Source organism: Oncorhynchus keta, chromosome 34, assembly GCF_023373465.1.
Source record: "Oncorhynchus keta strain PuntledgeMale-10-30-2019 chromosome 34, Oket_V2, whole genome shotgun sequence".
Taxonomy (NCBI): domain Eukaryota; kingdom Metazoa; phylum Chordata; class Actinopteri; order Salmoniformes; family Salmonidae; genus Oncorhynchus; species Oncorhynchus keta.
This window is the reverse complement of record NC_068454.1, coordinates 22,963,973-22,986,472: the sequence shown is the minus strand read 5'-3', so window position 1 is coordinate 22,986,472 and position 22,500 is coordinate 22,963,973. Positions and strand designations below refer to the sequence as shown.

At 44.0% G+C, this 22,500-nt stretch overlaps 2 protein-coding genes across 2 annotated transcripts in view; one reads left to right on the top strand and one right to left on the bottom strand.

Moving 5' to 3' along the window:
• LOC118366834 (ephrin type-A receptor 6-like) overlaps positions 1 to 22,500 on the bottom strand; it is a 298,784-nt gene that overhangs the window by 50,873 nt on the left and 225,411 nt on the right. The window lies entirely within an intron of this gene.
• LOC118366832 (apolipoprotein A-I-like) lies at positions 15,473 to 17,740 on the top strand. Its single transcript, XM_035749577.2, has 4 exons — positions 15,473 to 15,567; positions 15,687 to 15,740; positions 15,933 to 16,083; positions 16,214 to 17,740. The coding sequence occupies exons 2-4, from the start codon at positions 15,701 to 15,703 to the stop codon at positions 16,788 to 16,790; spliced, it is 768 nt and encodes a 255-aa protein (XP_035605470.1). The 5' UTR covers positions 15,473 to 15,567; positions 15,687 to 15,700; the 3' UTR covers positions 16,791 to 17,740.

The following is a 22,500-nucleotide window of genomic DNA, read 5'->3' as shown; positions in this document are numbered from 1 at the left end:
ATCCCATTGAGCGTGTCTGGGACCTGTTGGATCGGAGCGTGAGGGCTAGGGCCACTCCCCCCCAAAATGTCCGGGAACTTGCAGGTGCCTTGGTGGAAGAGTGGGGTAACATCTCAAAGCAAGAATTGGCCAATCAGGTGCAGTCCATGAGGAGGAGATTCCCTGCAGTACTTGATGCAGCTGGTGGCTACACCAGATACTGACTGTTACTTTTGATTTTTGACCCCCCTTTGTTCAGGGACACATTATTCCATTTCTGTTAGTCACATGTCTGTGGAACTTGTTCAGTTGATGTCTCAGTTGTTGAATCTTGTTATGTTCATACAAATATTTACACATGTTAAGTTTGCTGAAAATAAATGCAGTTGACAGTGAGAGGACGTTTCTTTAGCTCAGTTGGTAGAGCATGGCGCTTGTAACGCCAGGGTAGTGGGTTCGATTCCCGGGACCACCCATACGTAGAATGTATGCACACATGACTGTAAGTCGCTTTGGATAAAAGCGTCTGCTAAATGGCATATTTTTTTTATTATTTTTTTGCTGAGTTTTTTTTGCTGAATAATCTCTTAAAATGAAAGTCCTTGAGAGGGATTATACTAATTACAGTATTGCACCAACATCCACATGGACTCATATCTCTTTCTCTCTTTCCCTCCTTCCTCCACCCAGTTCCTCTTTATAAAGCGTATATTAGCTGTGTGACTTTGTCCCCAGCCCATTAGGTCTACCTCAGGCTGCTGCTGTCCATGTTAATGTATTGCAGGTAAATAGGTACTGCTCTACTCTGCATGCAGATAAACACACAGGTTCACTGCAACATCTTACCTCCCTCTCCACAGCCCAGCTGCTCCTCTCAACCTCTCTCACCCCACACACCCCTCTCCCCCTCTGCCCTTTGACCCACATCTGCCACAGCAGGGGCACCAACAGGGTTATAGAGGGTTAGAAAGGGGCAGGAGCAGCAGATGCCCATGCCCACACCGCTCAGGCCCTTTCAAACTGCCCCAAGAGAAAAAAACAAACCTGCAGATCGTACCTCACACATATACTAACTAACAACCTGTTAACTCACAGCTAGACATCAGGCACTCTCTTCTGTATTTCAAATCAAAGTGTATTGGTCACGTACACCGTTTAGCAGATGTTATAGCGGGTGCAGTGAAATGCTTGAGTTACTAGCTCCTAACAGTGCAGTAAAAATGTCAGACAAGTACGCCAATAATAATCCTAAAATATGCCAGGACAATTACAGTTAAAAAGCAAAATAACACTGGAACAGTAATCGAAATGCAATATATGAGTATATACACCAAAAAGTTAAACTAAGAATGAAATGTAAAGCTGTAGATTCACTGAGTGTACAAAACATTAGGAACACCTGCTCTTTCCATGACATAGACTGACCAGGTGAATCCAGGTGAAAGCTATGATCCCTTATTGATGTCACTTGATAAATCCACTTCAATCAGTGTAGATAAAGGGGAGGACACATGTTAAAGAGGGATTTTAAGCCTTGAGACAATTGACATGGATTGTGTATTTGTGTCATTCAGAGGGTGAATGGGCATAACATAATATTTTTGTTCCTTTGAACGGGTATGGTAGTAGGTGGCAGGGGCACCGCTTTTTCACACTCAACAGTTTCTCGAGTGTATCAAGAATGGTGGGATCATGTGGAAGGAAAATGATATGGATATATTGAAGCAACATCTCAAGACATCAGTTTGAAGTTAAAGCTTGGGTCTTCCAAATGGACAATGACCCCAAGCATACTTCCAAAGTTGTGGCAAAATGGCTTAAGGACAACAAAGTCAAGGTATTGGAGTGGCCATCACAAAGCCCTGACCTCAATCCTATAGAAAAGTTGTGGGCAGAACTAAAAAAGTGTGTGCGAGCAAGGAGGCCTACAAACCTGACTCAGTTACACCAGCTCTGTCAGGAGGAATGGGCCAAAATTCACCCAACTTATTGTGGGAAGCATCTGGAAGTCTACCTGAAACGTTTGACCCAAGTTAAACAATTTAAAGGCAATGCTACCAAATACTAATTGAGTGATGTAAACTTCTGATCCACTGGGAATGTGATGAAAGAAATAAAAGCTGAAATAAATAATTATTTCTGCTATGATTCTGACATTTCACATTCTTAAAATAAAGTGGTGATCCTAACTGACCTAAGACAGGGAATGTTTTCTTGGATTAAATGTAAGGAATTTGGAAAAACTGAGTTTAAATGTATTTAGCTAAGGTGAATGTAAACTTCAACTGACTTTGTATATGTGAGTACAGGAGTCTGCGTCTGTGTGTGTGTGTATGCGTGTTTGGGTGTGAGAGAGCCTATCTGTCTCTTACTACAGGAGTACTACTGTACTTACTACTCTGACTTATCACAGGAGTATTACTGTACTTACTACTCTGACTTATCACAGGAGTACTACTTACTACTCTGACTTACTACAGGAGTACTACTGTACTTACTACTCTGAGTTATCACAGGAGTACTACTTACTACTCTGACTTACTACAGGAGTACTACTTAATACTCTGACTGTCACGATTTCTGCCGAAGTCGGTCCCTCTCGTTGTTCGGGCGGCATTCGGCGTGGTCGACGTCACCGGCCTTCTAGCCATCGCCGATCCACTTTTCATTTTCCATTTGTTTTGTCTTTGTCTTACACACCTGGTTTCAATTCCCCAATTACTTGTTCATTATTTAACCCTCTGTTCCCCCATGTTTGTTTATGAGTAATTGTTCATTGTATTGCGGTCCGTATTTGTGGCCTTGTATTTATACGACGTTTATTGTTATATTATTGAGTAAAATTGCTTTCATTACTCATTTCTGCTGTCCTGCGCCTGACTCATCTCACCAGCTACACACAGATGCATTACACTGACTTACTACAGTAGTACTACTTACTATTCTGACTTACTACAGGAGTACTACTTACTACTCTGACTTACTACAGGAGTACTACTTACTACTCTGACTTACTACAGGAGTACTACTGTACTTACTACTCTGACTTACTACAGGAGTACTACTTACTACTCTGACTTACTACAGGAGTACTACTTACTACCCGGACTTACTACAGGAGTACTACTTACTATTCTGACTTACTACAGGAGTACTACTGTACTTACTACTCTGACTTACTACAGGAGTACTACTTACTACTCTGACTTACTACAGGAGTACTACTTACTACTCGGACTTACTACAGGAGTACTACTTACTATTCTGACTTACTACAGGAGTACTACTGTACTTACTACTCTGACTTACTACAGGAGTACTACTGTACTTACTACTCTGACTTACTACAGGAGTACTACTGTACTTACTACTCTGACTTACTACAGGAGTACTACTGTACTTACTACTCTGACTTACTACAGGAGTACTACTGTACTTACTACTCTGACTTACTACAGGAGTACTACTGTACTTACTACTCTGACTTACTACAGGAGTACTACTGTACTTACTACTCTGACTTACTACAGGAGAGCGTGGTGGCCAGTATTTGTCTACTGTAGCTAGGATATAAGAGAACTAATCATCGTCTCATAACTGATTTCTGTTGGTTGTTCTATGAAGTTCAGCTCCAGGCAGCACATTTGTCTCTCCAGAAAGACAAGTATTTTTTATCACTAGATAGATATCACATCATCAGTAGACATCACTTCTGACTAGAATGAAGTGAGATGATTTCACACATCGATTTCACACACAAATTCTATGATGAGTAGACATTCTATCAAAACTAACCAAACGGTTCTATCCCAGACAAGAACATTGTTCCTCAAAGTAGATGTCTGTGAGTGAGTGTCGGACTGAGCTAAATCACATTCTACAGGCAGCATGAGGAGAATATTGAATAGCCTACATACTCTTTATGTGTTCCATCTCTCTCTATCTCTGCCTGGTTCTCCCTCTCTTCTCCCTTCCTCTGTCTCAATCTCTCCCTCATCTGTTTCTTTCCATTCCTCTGTCTCAATCTCTCCCTCATGTGTTTCTGTCCCTTCCTCTGTCTCAATCTCTCCCTCATCTGTTTCTGTCCCTTCCTCTGTCTCAATCTCTCCCTCATGTGTTTCTGTCCCTTCCTCTGTCTCAATCTCTCCCTCATGTGTTTCTGTCCCTTCCTCTGTCTTAATCTCTCCCTCATGTGTTTCTGTCCCTTCCTCTGTCTCAATCTCTCCCTCATCTGTTTCTTTCCATTCCTCTGTCTCAATCTCTCCCTCATCTGTTTCTGTCCCTTCCTCTGTCTCAATCTCTCCCTCATCTGTTTCTTTCCGTTCCTCTGTCTTAATCTCTCCCTCATCTGTTTCTTTCCGTTCCTCTGTCTTAATCTCTCCCTCATCTGTTTCTGTCCCTTTCTCTGTCTCAATCTCTCCCTCATCTGTTTCTTTCCCTACCTCCCTCCCTCCCTAAGCCTCCCTCCCTCCCTCCCGCTCTGTTTTCCTGGCGGTAGTGTGGCAGCGGTGGTGGGCTATGATCCAATCACCATCTGGCTTCAGCAATCACTCTGTTCTGATTGGTTTTATAATCCAGACAGGATCTCTGATGGACAATCACCCAGCCAGGCAGCAAGCTGCCACAGCAAGCCCTGTCACACACACCACACAGTGTATGCACACATACACACACGCACGCGCGCACACATGTACACACACACCTATCTCTCCATCTCTCTCTCTCGCTCTCTCTCTGATAACAGGGGAGGTTCCTGTTGAGTCTGTGTGTGTCTCTCAATTGACTGACCACCTCGGCCAGATTGATTGACCACCCCGGCCAGATTGATTGACCACCCCGGCCAGAGAACAGAGTGATGAGAGAAGAAGAAGAGAGAAGAGGGTTGATTCAGGTTCAGGTGTGTAGAGGTCTGATGATGAACTAGCTGGGTTATCACAGCACAGCAGATCCCAGGATATCACTTCAGAGATGAACTGTATGGATGGAGGTCATCAGAGTACAGAGCTGGAGTCCTAGTAACACTATAAGGCTATATTTGATTTATTTATCCGTTATTTTACCATGTAAGTTGACTGAGAACACGTTCTCATTTGCAGCAACAACCTGGGGAATAGTTACAATAGTTATATGGACTGGAATTGTATAGACATGGTCATAGCCAGTTGGTCCACAGCAGTGTTATTCAAACTCAATAAAATTGCATTTTTCTAATTATTTTTCACAAAAACATTTGCATATTGTCCCATACAATAATCTGTACTCATAATTTTTTGTTGGGGTCACGACCACGACTTTGAATACAACTGTTACACATGTTTTCAGTGTGATTATAAAACTACAATAGAAAGTGATGTAAGACACTAGTTTGGATCAGTAGTTCTAAGTGTAGAATACACTGCACAAGCTGGAACAGCTCCCCACAAGCTTACAGTGCACAGAACACCAGAGAGAGAAACTAGGAACATATGTATGATGATATTTCACACATAAACACACATCCAGCAGCCCAAACTCACTCTTCGGTAAGCTGTGATTTAGCTTAGTGACACTGCAATTTTCTCAACATAATATCCCAGCTCAGTCCCACTAGGCCAGATTACATGCAAACTAAAGGCACACATTATTATTAGGTTTTATTCCACACACCCCACGAGTGACCATGTCCTGAGACTGAGTTGAGAGAGGAATGGTAAATGTTATATAAAACACCTGTCTCTGGATTTCATCTTCAAACTAAGGGCAACCATGGCATCCATGACAGAGAGGGAGAAGCGTCGATCCAGGTATACAGGTATATTTTTTTCTGATATTTTCAGATATTACACATTTCTAATTTTGTCAAAAAATCATTTTAATTTGAAGTTAAAGTGTACTGTTAGCTAGCTAATGTTAGCTGGATGGCTAGATAGCTAACTTTATGTGTATGATCTGTTTAGTAATATTATTCGTATATCAGAGACATTTGCATTTCTTGTTATTGTCATGCCTTGGTCTTAGTATTTTGTGTTTTCGTTATTTATTTGGTCAGGCCAGGGTGTGACATGGGTTTATTTTGTGGTGTATTTTTGTATTGGGGTTGAGTAGGTATTGCGATTGTGGTTGAGTAGGGTTGTCTAGCATAGTCTATGGCTGCCTGAGGCGGTTCTCAATCAGAGTCAGGTGATTCTCGTTGTCTCTGATCGGGAACCATATTTAGGTAGCCTGGGTTTCACTGTGTGTTTGTGGGTGATTGTTCCTGTCTTTGTGTTTGCACCAGATAGGGCTGTTTCGGTTTTCGTTATTTAATTTAGTTATTTTTGTAGTTTCTGTATGTATAGGTTTTCCTTCATTAAAATATCATGAATCATCATCACGCTGCATTTTGGTCCGATCCTTGTTCTACCTCTTCGTCAGAGGAGGAGATAGAAGAGCCGTTACAGAATCACCCACCACACCCGGACCAAGCAGCGTGGTGACAGGCAGCGACAGCAGAAGCAGCGAAAGGAGGAATGGACATGGGAAGACGTTTTGGATGGCAAGGGTTGTTACACTTGGGAGGAGATACTGGCTGGAAGAGATCGCCTCCCATGGGAACAGGTGGAGGCACTTAGGAGAGCAGAGGCAGCCGGAGAGAGGAGCCGACGATACGAGGGAACACGGTTGGCAAGGAAGCCCGAAAGTCAGCCCCAAAAATCGGCTGGTGAAAATTGTGCCAGCCTCACGCACTAGGCCTCCTGTGTACCTACATAGCCTTGCACGTCCTGTGCCAGCCCTGCTCTCAGGCTCTCCAGTACACCTTCACGGTCCGGTCCATCCTGTGCCACCTTCACACACCAGTCCTCCGGTGGCAGCTCCCCGCACCAGGCTTCCTGTGCGTGTCCTCGGTCCAGTACCACCAGTTCCAGCACCACGCACCAGGCCTTCAGTGCGCCTCGCCTGTTCAGCGCAGCCAGAGCCTTTCTCCTCTCCAGTGTTGTCGGAGTCTCCCACCTGTTTAGCGCAGCCAGAGCCTTCCTTCTCTCCAGCGCTGTCGGAGCCTCCCGCCTGTTCAGCGCAGCCAGCGCTTTCATCCTCTCCTGCGCTGCCGGAGTCTCCCGCCTGTTTAGCGCAGCCAGAGCCTTCCTTCTCTCTAGCGCTGTCGGAGCCTCCCGCCTGTTCAGTGCAGCCAGCGCTTTCCTCCTATCCTGCGCTGCCGGAGTCTCCCGCATGTTCATCGCTGCCAGAGCTGCCAGCCTGCATGGAGCAGCCTGAGCTGCCAGCCTGCATGGAGCAGCCTGAGCTGCCAGCCTGCATGGAGCAGCCAGAGCTGCCAGCCTGCATGGAGCAGCCAGAGCTGCCAGCCTGCATGGAGCAGCCAGAGCTGTCAGTCTGCATGGAGCAGCCAGAGCTGTCAGTCTGCATTGTGCAGCCAGGGCTGTCAGTCTGCATTGTGCAGCCAAGGCTGTCAGTCTACATGGAACAGCCAGATCTGCCAGTCAGCCAGACTCTTCCAGATCTGCCAGTCAGCCAGACTCTTCCAGATCTGCCAGTCAGCCATGATCTTCCAGATCTGCCAGTCAGCCATGATCTTCCAGATCTGCCAGTCAGCCAGACTCTTCCAGATCTGCCAGTCAGCCAGACTCTTCCAGATCTGCCAGTCAACCAGACTCTTCCAGATCTGCCAGTCAACCAGACTCTTCCAGATCTGCCAGTCAACCAGACTCTTCCAGATCCGCCAGCCAGCCAGGATCTGCCGGAGCCAACTACCTGCCTGAGCTTCCTCTCAGTGCTGGGCTTCCTCTCAGTACTGGGCTTCCTCTCATGAATCATCATCACGCTGCATTTTGGTCCGATCCTTGTTCTACCTCTTCGTCAGAGGAGGAGATAGAAGAGAGCCATTACAGTTATAGACTAATGTTAGCTACCTACAGATTCATATAGGGTAGTAACGTTAAGAGTTGGGATTATGGTTAATTGTTTAGCTTGCTAGCTATGTGTCTAAACAAAAGACTCCACTATGCAAGAAACTATTTCAATAGAATGTGTATGATGTCACTGCAATAACTGTCTATGTAGATGTAGCTGGTAAATTCACCAGAGTGCAGAATAACTGACCAATTTACGAACGCTCAACACCTATTGAATATGGCCAGCGTCTGTAAACGTTGGCAAAAAAGCGTCATTAAATTGTTGTCAGCAGCAGTTTCAGTCACTAATGCTCTGGATAACATAAAAACAGCCTAACCAGCTCTGCTAGGGTGAGTAAAATTGTCAGAGTGAGCTGTTCTCTCATTTGTGTCTGGAAGTAGCTAGCAAGCTAACCAACGTTAGCCAGCTAGCTTGGGTGTTTGACTGCTGTTGTGAGGTCAGAACGATTGGTACAACCCTACTCCTCGGCCAGTGCGTTCAGTGTGCGCTCCGAATGCTCTGAAAGTGAAACGCTCTGAATTTACGAACGCCCAGAGCGCACACTGGTATTCCAGATTAAATTTACGAACACACCCATAGTATAAACAAGCCTTTAGTCTTGAAATCTTTGGTTGTTTAGTACATAGCCTCGCATGTGAATCGTTAAAGAGATGGGAGGGGCTAAAGCTTAAGAGGGTGTGAACAATGCTGAATGGGTGTAGACAAAGAAGAGCTCTCCAGTAGGTGCCAAAACATTCAAGGGCCATTTCTCAAAGGAAAGTTGATCAACTTTCAAAGCAGAATTACTTTCCCATTTTTACTCAACTGTAGTGAATGATATGAGTCTACTTTCATCCAATGTAAAAAAACACAATACATTTTTTTGCCACATAAGACTGAATCGACCCGGTCGGTCACAAATACAAACAGATCATTTGGTTCTGTGGGAGGTTGAATGAACCATCTTTGAGTAATGTTTACTGCCCTAATTCAATTCCTAGTTTAGACTTAAGAAGTGAGAGAGAACACAACAACTGAGAGGTTGGATTTGTTAGAGTTAGAGACAGAGTGGGAGGGGGGAGGGAGCATTTATGTGATGAGAGGAAATGTATTTTAGAGCTTCCCTCTGGCACCTTCCTGCTCAGTTTAGCCAGCAATACCTCTGACAGAAGTGTGCGTGTGTGAGAGCAGAGACAGGTGTGTCTGAAAAGGTCGCTCTTCACTTTTTGCAGCAGCTCAGAGGAAACACAGAGTAATGATCTCACTATCCGTCTTAATTACCACTGTCATGACTGACCATGAGAATCCAAACAGGTCAGATCAGGTTTGCAATGAATAATCAGTTCCCCACTCACTCGCAGAGGGGGGTGTAACTGGTGAGGATTAACAACTCATGTCCTGTTGTAAATCAAGAAGAGAAGATTCAGATCTTCCTCTCCAATATTCACCAAAGGAATGTCCTTTGTTTCAAGATAGCAAAAACTGGAGCAGTATTTCTAACACAGAACATGGGGAATGATCAGAGGTGATCTGTAGAGCACTAATGTAATTTTGTTTGTTGTTTTGTGATGTCATTAAACATGTTATAAAGGAAATACTGTAACTTGGAAATTATACCCACTACATGTATGAAGTGTCCATCCTATGCATTGTGCATGTAATATGAAAAATTATTAAAGTGTTTTTTGTTAAGAGAGGGACGTGATTTGAGGATCTATAAGAGATAATTGCTTTACATAAACTTTGAAAGTAACAAGTTATGCCCCCAAGTGAGGTCAGAGAGCGTGTCAGCCTGACGAAACTGCCCCTTTCAAACTACCTGAATAAATGGTTGGTAAAGAAATTAACATACCAGACCAGAAAAGCGCCAAGCTGCAGCTGCACGTTTAAAGTGGTCTGAACTTTGAATCTCAACAAGAGGTAGAGACGATAAACTCACCTCCCTGACAATCACTAGTACGGCTGATTAGCTGTCCTAAGTAAAGTATCTTCGAAAGAGAATTATGTAGGACCATCCTACTACTCTGCTCAAACCATTGTATTACGCTACTCTCATCACCCCACTGGGGACCATCGACCCGGCTGTCTAGCCTATCTTCAAAGAAGCATCTTCAGGAGCGAATGGAAGGAAAATAAACTCTGTAGTTCGGTTCAGGACTCCATGACAAGTCACTGGATAACTACAGAGAAGGACAAAAGTATGAGACTTGTTGGAACCATTTTGGACAATCAGAGCCATGCAAGCATGCCGAGAAAAGGCCCACCAAGACATTTCACGTAAATACATTCACAATTCCTTACTCAAAGAGGTCGGCAGTTCGTGTGGAAAGTATATGATTACTGTAAGTGAGAGTAGTTGCTGTCTTTGTCCCTCTCTACCCCGCCTCCATCACTTTTGTAATAAGCATCCATGTTGTCTCATTCTGCTAGGGACCTGTTTTTAACGTATTAAGTGTGTATGTTTATTCTGTGTTACCATTTAATTAGCTAGTATATAAATCATTAAATCAATTTGTGTAGTACTGAATCATTAGTAAGGTTCAGGTTTTTGCAGATGCAAGGAGGTTAAGACAGTTCAGAATAATGATATGATACGAGGTTATGATGAATAAGTTGACTGTTTATAGATGTGATAGGTAAAGACCTAGTTTAATTCGGGAGATGGTAACTCTTTAAAGAACCGCTCTCGTAGTGCTCCAGATCCCGTCTCATCATTACGTGCACCTGCGCCTCATGATACTGACCTGGACTCCATCACCTTCCTTATTACCTCCCCTATATGTGTCACTCCCCTTGGTTCTTTCTTCAGGCCTTATTGACTCTGTTTCATGTTTGTACGCTTTTCGTGTTTCTTGTTTTGTACTATGTTCTATTTATTATTACATTTGCACTCCCTGTACTTCCCAACTTCCAGTGTTCACACTACACTCTCTCTCTCTTTCGCTCTCAGAACTATGAATGTTGCCAGAACAACATGCACACGCTTAATTTCCCCATGCTGTAGATCTAGTGAGTATTGGTCTCTCCATCTCTCTGTAGCGTGGAGCCAACATAACAGCAGGGGAAATCAACAGTACCATAATGTAATTTCTAAAGATTTGCCTTTTTTTTGGGTGTTGGTAAATTGATAGTCAGAGTAATATCATCGACTCACACTGCCAGATTCTCCCTAACACACAAGTTAGTTGACACACTGTGTTGATGTTCAGCCAAGACCGTTTTGAGGCCTATGCTTCCTCTCTGTCTTTAGGAGGAGGAGCCTGCAGTGAGTAAGAGAATGGAGGGGTGGAATGGATGGAAAGAAAGGGAGGGAGAGGAAAAGAGGTGAAAAGGGGTGATATATACAGAGGGAGTGGAGAAAATGTGGAGATGGAGTGACAGGAGGGGAGAGACAGAGGAAGGTGAAGAAACGGATGTATTTTCTCTATGCTGACAATGGTCTGGCTCTCAGTAAATCCCAGGATGTGGCTGTCTACAAAAGCCCAAATCCCCTGGCTCACACATACACGCAGGCGCATGCACGCACACACACCAGCGCTAGCCCATCTGCTCCTGCAGGTACTGTAAGGCTTTGGTTGACTGCCTCAGTGGGCTAATTCTAAGCCACAGAAATACTCTATCAGGGCAGAGAGCTGTGAGAGCACAGACCCTGATCTAACCACAATCATCTGACATCACTGTAATAGGATGGCGGGTGACTTTCTGCTCTGTCACACACACACACACACACACACACACACACACACACACACACACACACACACACACACACACACACACACACACACACACACACACACACACACACACACACACACACACACACACACACACACACACACACACACACACACTGTCCCAGAGGTCAGCAGGATAGTTCTGAATGAGGAAGCATGTCCCCTTCACCTCTTGTCAATGACTCCATGGCCTGCTGCCTGCTACACTCCACTGCAACACAGTCACACACACCTCACCTCACACACCTATCTATCTTCTGCTCCATCTTTCCCACTGCTGCACCCCATACACACATTTGTCTATCCTCCTTTCCCTCTATCTCCATCCCTTTTCCCCACCACTGCATCCCAATCACAGCTCTATGTCCCTCTATCCTCTCTCCTTCTCCCTCTATCCTCTCCTTCTGTCTCTCTCATTCTCCCTCTATCCTCTCTCTCTATCTCTCCTTCTCTCTCTATCCTCTCTCCTTCTCCCTCTATCCTCTCTCTCTATCTCTCCTTCTCTCTCTATCCTCTCTCCTTCTCCCTCTATCCTCTCTCTCTATCTCTCCTTCTCTCTCTATCCTCTCCTTCTCTCTCTCTCATTCTCCCTCTATCCTCTCTCTCTATCTCTCCTTCTCTCTCTATCCTCTCTCCTTCTCCCTCTATCCTCTCTCTCTATCTCTCCTTCTCTCTCTATCCACCCTCCTTCTCCCTCTATCCTCTCTCTCTATCTCTCCTTCTCGCTCTCTCTCCTTCTCTCTCTAACCTCTCTCCTTTCTCTATCCTCTCTCCTTCTCTCTATCATGTCTCCTCTCACCTCCTCTCTCTCTATCCTATCTCATTCTCTCTCTATCCTCTCACCTTCTCTCTCTCTATCTCCTTCTTTCTATCCTTTCCCCTTCTCTCTCTCTATCCTCTCTCCTTCTCTCTGTCTATCCCCTCTCTCTCCTTTCTCCCTATCTTCTCTCTATCCTCTCTCTCTCACTCTATCCTCTCTCCTCTCTCTCTCCTACATCACCATCCTCTCTCCTCTCCTTCTCCTTCTATCATTGATGTTGCTCTGTGCTTTCCTCTATCTATTTTCCTACGAGGTTCAGTGTTCTAATTCGACACCTCTCTCCGTTGTTGAAGTTAGTGTTTTATTAAGAGTAGAGACTAGAAAATAAGCAAGGAAAGCAGCACAGCCCTCAGATCAGGTCTATGACTTCAGATGACAGCAGGTGTGTAACAGATCTCTCTCTAGTCAGATTACTCACCCTGTAAGCAGAATCATCGTGTTGAAACTATAGAGTGTAACTCTACCGGGAGAATACATTTCATATTCTCATGTCTCTCTCTCACCAACCGCACCTCCAGAGCAGGATAAATGAAGTGAGACCACAAGTTTGAGGGCAAAGTGAACGTCTGTGTGTGTGAGTGTTTGTGTGTGTCTATGTGTGTGTGTCCTACATTCTCAGCAGCAGTCATCCGTCAGGCTGGGGAATGAGATTTAGCTCTCCATGGGTGCTGGGACCTTCGACAGACACACACACACACACACACACACACACACACACACACACACACACACACACACACACACACACACACACACACACACACACACACACACACACACACACACACACACACACACACACACACACACACACACACACACACACACAGCCTGTCCGCCTATACCCAGGCAGAGAGACAGATGGTAAAAAGGTCAGGGCCGTAATGCAGGCGTGAGAGCGAGCGGTGGACAGCCTGATAGATGGGCTTTCTCCGTGAGCGGTTGGGTGAGAGACACACACACACTCACAGGGTGATAGATGTGTTTTGTGCGTGAGTGGCTGTGTGCTTCATTCAGACAGCAGACAGCCGATAGGGCAGTAATGACACTCCTCTGTGCTGGGTCTGAATCCAGTTCCAGGTGGGGCAGAGTGGCATCCCTGGCCAGCAGCACCAACAACTGACCGTCACTGTTATCAGGGTAGGAGGATGGTCAAGCAAATGGAACATTTAGGAACATTATTTATTTATTTAAGGTGTCACAATCAGGAGCACTGATGCTTGGGTCTCCACATGACACCTTTTCACTGTCCTCTACATCAGGGTTTCCCAAACTCTGTCCTAACCCTGTCCTAGCTGCTTTCCAGAGGCAGGGGCAGGTTGTCTGGCCTGCTGAGGTTGCTGAAGAGCTTGACCCAACGCTTTCTGTGATGATGGTTTCCATGTTTGTGCATCACACAAACAACCACAACAGCCACAACTAATATGTTAGAACTCCATAATATAGCCATTTTCACAAACATTACACCCACAACCATTATTTTGGCCCTGAGTTGTTTTTATTCTGAGTTTTGTTTATTTGTGAATTCCTCCACCCAATCATTAGGAGTGGAACAGCCCTGCAGCCTTGTGGTGATACAGAAACTCTACTCTCAGGAGAGTGGACAGAAATAGATTGTATAGAATGTACGATTCCACATTATATATGGTAGCACCATTATAGTAAGCAAGAACTCATTGGATTTTCCATAAAATATTTTTCTATGGATGATCTCTTTGTTTATGTTTATTTCCGACTCCACTGAAAGGAATCAGGAATCAATTGAATTTATTGACTTGGAAAATATACTGAAAGAGTCAGCATTTAGCAACTACCTATTAGATCATTTGGTTCGATAAACAACAATCGCATTAGGGTATGAATTCTGATCAGTAATTTCACTTGAAAGACTGAGTGCAACAATTCAGCTTTATCTGACTGAGTATTACGTGTAGGACTTGGTTGTGTAAGGAAATACAATCCCTTCTCTTAAAACAATCTCTACTGGGTTGGGGGTCAAAGTTCTTGTCAGGCTATATGAAGTTAAAATATTTGTTTCATTCAAAAAATGTATTTAATATACGCGTTTGGGGTAAACATGTATGTGTATTTTGGATTTATTAACTCCCTCTATATAGAGTTTTATGATTTGTTTTTGTGGTGGGCGATAGGATTAGTGTACATTTTACAACAAGAAGCATCTCTAAGTGACAAAATACTGACCACAAGAGAACTTCAGACAAACATTAACCTTCTTATCATATGACATTGCAATATGAAGTTCAGAGTCCACTGAGTCATCAGTGCGTCACCAATACGTATTTTCATTGCCACTTGTTTCCCAACACATCATCCCATGACTAATGTAATTCATTCATTCATTTTCATTGCCACTTGTTTCCCAACACATAATATAATAATAATAAATAATATATGCCATTTAGCTGACGCTTTTATCCAAAGCGACTTACAGTCATGTGTGCATACATTCTACGTATGGGTGGTCCCGGGAATCGAACCCACTACCCTGGCGTTACAAGCGCCATGCTCTACCAACTGAGCCACAGAAGGACCACCCATGACTAGAATAATTCATTCATTCATTTCTATTGACATTTCAATCAAGTCCACATTTAGTCCATATTTAATCCATCTCTAATTTCACCCCTAATCTGGAAGACAGTGTTCAGCTAGCGGTCAGACCCGAATGACATACTTGATAAACAAATAAGTGAATAATAATCAGCTTTTACCTATCAACCAATTCTTCATCCATTTCATCCCCCATAGATGAAGTAACACTGTAGAACTACAGAGACAGTTTCCCAGACACAGATTTATCTTAGTCCTAGAGTAAAACACATTTTCAAAGCATTCTCTATTTAAAGCCCTTTAAGTGCAGGACTAGGCTTAATATGTGCTTGGGAAACTGTCCCGTAATGTCTAACGTTGTTATGACAACCCTAAATGGATGGTGTCAGCAGGTTATCTGGGTCCCCATAACGTGTCCCCAGAGTACTGAGGATGTGATGTGGCAGTCGATGTGACAAGAGGACATACAGCAGGACACTCAGTCCTGGACTTTGTTCTTCACTACAATTGCCAGTCCCCTATATATACACACAGCCCTGATACCTGCAGAACACAGTACTACCAGAAAACAAGGACACAAGCTCTCTCAAGCAGGTAAGACACTAGCTGCCTCTAGAGGCATTTTGTAATCACACAGGCTACAATAATATCTGGGATGAGAAACTGAATTTAATATTTCATTCACCAATTGTATTTTTTTCTCCAATTAACAGCCTACAGCCCAATCATGAATGTCTTAGTGCTGCTTGCTCTTGCTGTTTTCACTGGTGAGTGGAGAACACCTTTTAATATGTTTTCATTTATCAACACTTGGCTGTAGTGTTTGTATTTTTGACAGGGAGCAAATTGACAATACTAAATGTAACAGTAGTGTAATATCAATGAAAGGAGTAAATGTATAATCTCAAGTAACCTCCAGTCTAGACTGAAAATAAAATAATCCACGGCCTCTCTTAAAGGGTGCAATGCCAATGGCCTGTGGCAGGACCCGTCTCAGCAACAGCTGGACATGGTGAAAGATGCATTCTGGGACTACGTCGCCAAGGCAACACTCACCGCTGAGGACACCCTACAGAAGATCCGACAGTCAGAGGTGGCACACGAAGTCAAGTAAGTCTCAATATGTAGAAAATAACACAATATAATGGTGTTTCATAACAACTGTTGAGTAACTAACTACCTGTTTGTTAACCTCAATAATTCTGCCTCTGTGTTGATCTTTCTCTCTCTGTCTCCATAGCACCATGGTCTCTAAGAGTGCTGATGCTGTGAGCCAGTACACCGTGGCCATGCGCGGGCAGGTGGCTCCTCTGACTCAGGACCTGCTGGCAAAGTTTTCCCAGGAGGCCGAGCAGCTTAAGGCTCGTCTGGAGAAGGACCTGAGCACCATGACAGCCAAGATGCAGCCCTACTCTGACGAGTGGAACGCAGACATCCAGAGGCAGGTGGAGGAGCTGAAAAGGGACATGACCACCTACGCTGAGGCCCTGGACTCTGACACCCTGAAGAGCACTTTACTCCAGAAGAGTGAGGAGCTGAAGGGAAGCCTGGAGAAGAGTGTGCAGCAGCTGCAGGCCCAGCTGGGCCCCTACACTGAGGAGCTGAAACAGAAAATGGACCAGAACCTGGAAGAGTTCCAAAAGAGCATGATTCCCATGACCCAGAGCTTCCAGACACAGCTGACCCAGAGAACCCAGGAGCTCCAGCAGAACCTGGCCCCCTATGGAGAGGAGCTGAAGAAGCTGGACCCATTGGCCCAGGACCTGAAGGCCCAACTAGCTGCTCTCTGGGACTCCTTCACCAAGAAGATCCAGTAAACGGACTGATTTTACTTGGTCTACTAGAACTGTGTACTGATGAGTCATTTTCCATCAAAGTGCAAAAGGGCCAATATGTAAATGTAGGTACCACTATTATGTTGTTTCACTGTCAGTTACGGGACTCTCCATCTCCTGATGAAGTTGTGTGTGATCTGACGTCTACATGCAGATCTGTGTGTTTGTCTCCATACTGGCAGGCCTCTGGAAGATCGCCTGCCTCTCTAATGTGTTAATAGTATGAACATCAATGATGCAAAAGGCCTAACTCTCCACTCTGGAAACACACTCACTCCCTCACACACCCTGCCAGGGGAGGTAGAGGAAATGCAGAATTTGGAGGTGGAAAATGTGTAAAATACAAAGGCTGTTTAGACACAGGGCTGAATTAAACCAAACATGCCTCAGTAAAGTTTGAAGAGTTTAATTACAAAATGCGATATATTCATTTCCAGAAATATTGGTAAATTGACATGAAATAAAAACACATTATGAACGAGATAGATATTCATTTTCTGTCTTACCATGACATGGGCTAGTGAAAAGACAGACATGACTTAGTTTAGAATATATTGCAAGGTCATTTTAGTTTAGAGAGACAAATCATCTTGTTTATATCCACCCCAAACAACAGAACTCTAATAGGAAAAGCATCCCGATTGGGTTTTAACAGTTACATGTAATAAAGTATCAATACATAAATAAATATGAACATAATATATTTGTCTCATATTGTGCAAATATCACATAGCACATAGTTTTACACGTTTTTTTTCGATATACAGTGCCTTGCAAAAGTATTCATTCCCCTTAGCGTTTTTCCTATTTTGTTGCATTACAACCTGTAATTTTAAATGTATTTTTATGGACATACACAAAATATGTGTAAGTGAAATGAAAAAAAATACTTGTTTCAAAAAATGATAAAAAAATAAATAATTGGAAAAGTGTTGCGTGCATATGAATTCACCCCCTTTGTTCTGAAGCCCCTAAATAAGATCTGGTGCAACCAATTACCTTCAGAAGTCACATAATTAGTTAGATTGCACACCGGTGGACTTTATTTAAGTGTCACATGATCTCAGTGTATATATACACCTGTTCCGAAAGGCCCCAGTCTGCAACACCACTAAGCAAGCGGCACCACCAAGGAAGCGGCACCATGAAGACGAAGGAGCTCTCCAAACAGGTCACGGACAAAGTTGAAGAGAAGTACAGATCAGGTTTGGGTTATAAAAAAATATCAGAAACTTTGAACATCCCACGGAGCACCATTAAATCCATTATTTAAAAATGGAAATAATATGGCACCACAACAAACCTGCCAAAACCCATGGACCAGGCAAGGAGGGCATTAATCAGAGAGGCAACAAAGAGACCAAAGATAACCCTGAAGGAGCTGCAAAGATCCACTGTGGAGATTGGAGTATCTGTCCATAGGACCACTTTAAGCCGCACACTCTGCAGAGCTGGGCTTTACGGAAGAGTGGCCAGAAAAAAATAAGCAAACATGTTTGGTGTTCGCTAAAAGGCATGTGGGAGACTCCCCCAACATATGGAAGAAAGTACTCAGATTAGACAAAAATGTAGCTTTTTGGCCATCAAGGAAAATGCTATGACATACGTGAAAAATGGGCATTTATTGCATTTTGGAATCAAACCCTTAGTTTATTTTTAAGAACTACAAGCTTCCACCTCTCTCTCCTCACCCCCTCTCTTTTCTTCTACCCCCCTCTTTACTTAATTTCATTATCTGTCCTTCTACACTACCATCTTCCATCCTCCTCTCTCCTCTTCCTTTCTCTCTATTTCCTCTCTTCCACTTCTCTTTACAGTATATCCTCCAGCCTCCTCCCTTCTCTTTACAGCACATCCTCCAGCCTCCTCCCTTCTCTTTACAGTACCTTCCTCCAGCCTCCTCCCTTCTCTTTACAGTATATCCTCCAGCCTCTTCACTTCTCTTTACAGTACATCCTCCAGCCTCCTCCCTTCTCTTTACAGTACATCCTCCAGCCTCCTCCCTTCTCTTTACAGTACATCCTCCAGCCTCCTCCCTTCTCTTTACAGTATATCCTCCAGCCTCCTCCCTTCTCTTTACAGTACATCCTCCAGCCTCCTCCCTTCTCTTTACAGTACATCCTCCAGCCTCCTCCCTTCTCTTTACAGTACATCCTCCAGCCTCCTCCCTTCTCTTTACAGTACATCCTCCAGCCTCCTCCCTTCTCTTTACAGTACATCCTCCAGCCTCCTCCCTTCTCTTTACAGTACCTCCTCCAGCCTCCTCCCTTCTCTTTACAGTACATCCTCCAGCCTCCTCCCTTCTCTTTACAGTATATCCTCCAGCCTCCTCCCTTCTCTTTACAGTATATCCTCCAGCCTCCTCCCAGTCGGTCAGCTGTGTCCTTCAGTAGTCCTGAGTGGACTCTTTACACAGTTCCAACCCCTCTCTCTGATTCCCTGGATCTCATACTAATAACTACTACTACTCAGAGTCGGAGGACCCTCTATTCCCTGTGTGTGTGAGAGAGAGTGGGTGTGTGTGTGTGTGATTGGGTGTGTGTGTGTGACTGTGTGTGTGACTGTGTGCTTCCCTGCGTGCATCTGTTAGGCTTTGGGGTTGGTTCGTCTCAGTGCAATGACCCTGGATGTCCTCTCTACAGTAGTTTTCTATTACTGAGGCGTTCTTCCACCCAGATCTCTGTATACCTGATTCATCCAGAATTATAGAACTCCAGATGTGCTTTTGACTTCTGCTCTTCTCCTCATCCCTCTTTCACACGTTCATCTCTCGTCCTACAGAAGGTAGAGCGAGCTTGCAGTTTCATATTACTGTCTACGATTTCCTATTTCTCTGCCCCTGATATGTTTAGGGGTTTCAATAGCAGAGGCCTGCCAGTGTAATTATCAGCGATGCACCAAGCCATTTAGGTTAGCTACCATCATTACACAGCACTGTTCTCTCTTAGTCAGCATAATCACTTCATTACAGGTGCAAGGATACACATACACAGCATTTCCCTGTGTTAGTGTGTTCTGTATGTGTTTTTGTGCAAGGGTGCACACACAGCATTTTGACTGCATTCTCCCAATATACAAACCACTTAGACTGAGACAGCCACTCAGTCATACTAATATCTACAAATACAGCGCTAGTTTAATGGATGAACACAGAGGCGTAGTCTAGTTGACACACTGCACTGCAAGCAAGGGCTTGGGATGTTTTCTGGGTTATATCAATACATGAATGTTTGAAATAGCCTATTTTCTGGGTGTGAATCCTGCTGTCATCTGCTTGCAGCATCTCTCAGCAGACCTTTTTGGGAAAGCACAGCAGTTTATATTCCCAATTACTTTGTGCCTTGGTTCAGGAACTCTGACTTTATGACATCTGCATCTCAAAATCCGTCCTGAATTTGGGAAGTGGAACCCTGTGTTCTAGTTAACATAGTTTCCTGGGGGTGTTCTAACAGACAGTTTCTCCTTAAGAAGACAGGTGTAGTCTAGTGATCGGGCTATCGCCAGATGACCTACCTGTTATAGTGATGAAGACGTGTCTAGAACCAGAGAATAAACATGGCTTTGCACTGTGAAACCTAGAAAAGTATGAGTTGTTACTAAAGCAAGTTAAATTAGAACCAGGAATACTTCTTTAATTCAACCACACAACAACAGGTTCTCTCTCTCTCTCTCTCTCTCTCTCTCTCTCTCTCTCTCTCTCTCTCTCTCTCTCTCTCTCTCTCTCACACACACACACACACACACACACACACACACACACACACACACACACACACACACACACACACACACACACACACACACACACACACACACACACACACACACACACACACACGCAGAAGTAGAGTTAACCAGATCTCTGCTAGAGCTCTGTGCTCTAACCTTGAGTTCTCCTTGTGAAAGATACACACTGGAGCAAACAACATTATGCACACTGAAAGAAGCCCCTGTCATCTCATACAGCCAAACACACCTTCCCTCGGCAGAACCGGAAATACACTCAGACCTATTTGAATATCAGCTTTCAAAGTCAAGGCATGGTTAGAAGGTGGAGTGGGCTGTCTGTTCATTTAAAACTGCGAACATCAAGGGAGGCTACGGGTCCATAAAGGTAGCAGACCAAACATTTCAAAAGAGCTTTGAATAGATAATAGTAATGTACGTTTTCCTTTTTTTCTTAAAAAGTTAAAAGCAGATCATTTATCATTCTTTAAAAGAAGCAGATTACAGCTTACATTACTTAATAAAAACATCCACTTTAAAAATATGGACGGCATATGAGCACAATGGGTCGCTTTATCTGTTTAAAATTGAACCTTTATTTAACTAGGCAAGTCAGTTAAGTAAGAACAAATTCTTATTTACATGGACGGCCTAGGAACAGTGGGTTAACTGCCTTGTTCAGGGGCAGAATGACAGATTTTTACCTTGTCAGCTCGGGGATTCGATTCAGCAACCTTCCGGTTACTAGTCCAACGCTCTAACCACCTGCCGCCTAGTTTGGAGAGTCTTCTATTGTTACCTCAGAGTGGTTCAGACACCAACTGACTTCTAACCCCTGACCCCTCTCAGTTCTGAGAGCAACAGTAGTCAGATCAACTCTACACACACGTACAGCCCCAGTGCAGGGCTTTGTTCTCTCTGAGGGGATCTGAGGGTTGGGGAGGTAGAGGTTGGAGATGAGAGCAGGACACACACTTGGTGAAGTCAGAGGATCTCTGCACACCTTCAGACAGACAGACAGACAGGCAGGTACATCCACCTTTCATCAACACTAATGGACAACATGTCACTGATCTGTTGTACAAGTGAATGCACTACAGTACAATACTATGGCTGGGGGTGCTGGAACAGAGAAGGAGAGACACTATTCCATATTTATCTCATTGACCAAAACCTATTTTCTACTACTCTTTCTTTACCCATTCGTTTCATTCTATTGCTACTGCACTGTCGAGACGGGAGCTTGGAAGTAAGCATTTCATTACACTGTGTACTCCATGTACAGTGAGTGAACAAAACTGCTCTTTCCATGAAATAGACTGACCAGGTGAATCCAGGTGAAAGCTATGATCCCTTATTGATGTCACTTGTTAAATCCACTTCAATCAGTGTAGATGAAGGGGAGGAGACGGGTTAAAGAAGGATTGTTATGCCTCGAGACAATTGACACATTAATTGTGTATGTGTGTCATTCAGAGGGTGAATGGGGAAGACAGCCTCTTTTAGTTCCTTTGAAAGGGGTATGGTAGTAGGTGCAGGTGCACCAGTTCGGGTTTTTGTATCAAGAATGATCCACCACCCAAAGGACATCCAGCCAACTTGACAACTGTGGGAAGCATTGGAGTCAACATCCCTGGGAAATGCTTTCGACACCTTGTCCATGCCCCGGCCATTAGAGGCTGTTCTGAGGGCAAAAGGGGAGGGTGCAACTCAATATTAGGAAGATGTTCCTAATTGTTTGTACACTCAGTGTATATCGTGTATATGCCGAATAAACAAATTTGAACTTGAGTTGGTTTGTAATGGGATCATTCACCCAAATAAGACTTTAACCCTGACCCCTAACCCTCACCTTATTAACAACAAATACACCTTCTCAAAGAATATATGTACTTGTCTTCATAGTTAGAGTGTGGTGTAATTGTGTGTTTGATATAGCGTGTCCCAATCATTTCCGTCAGAACAG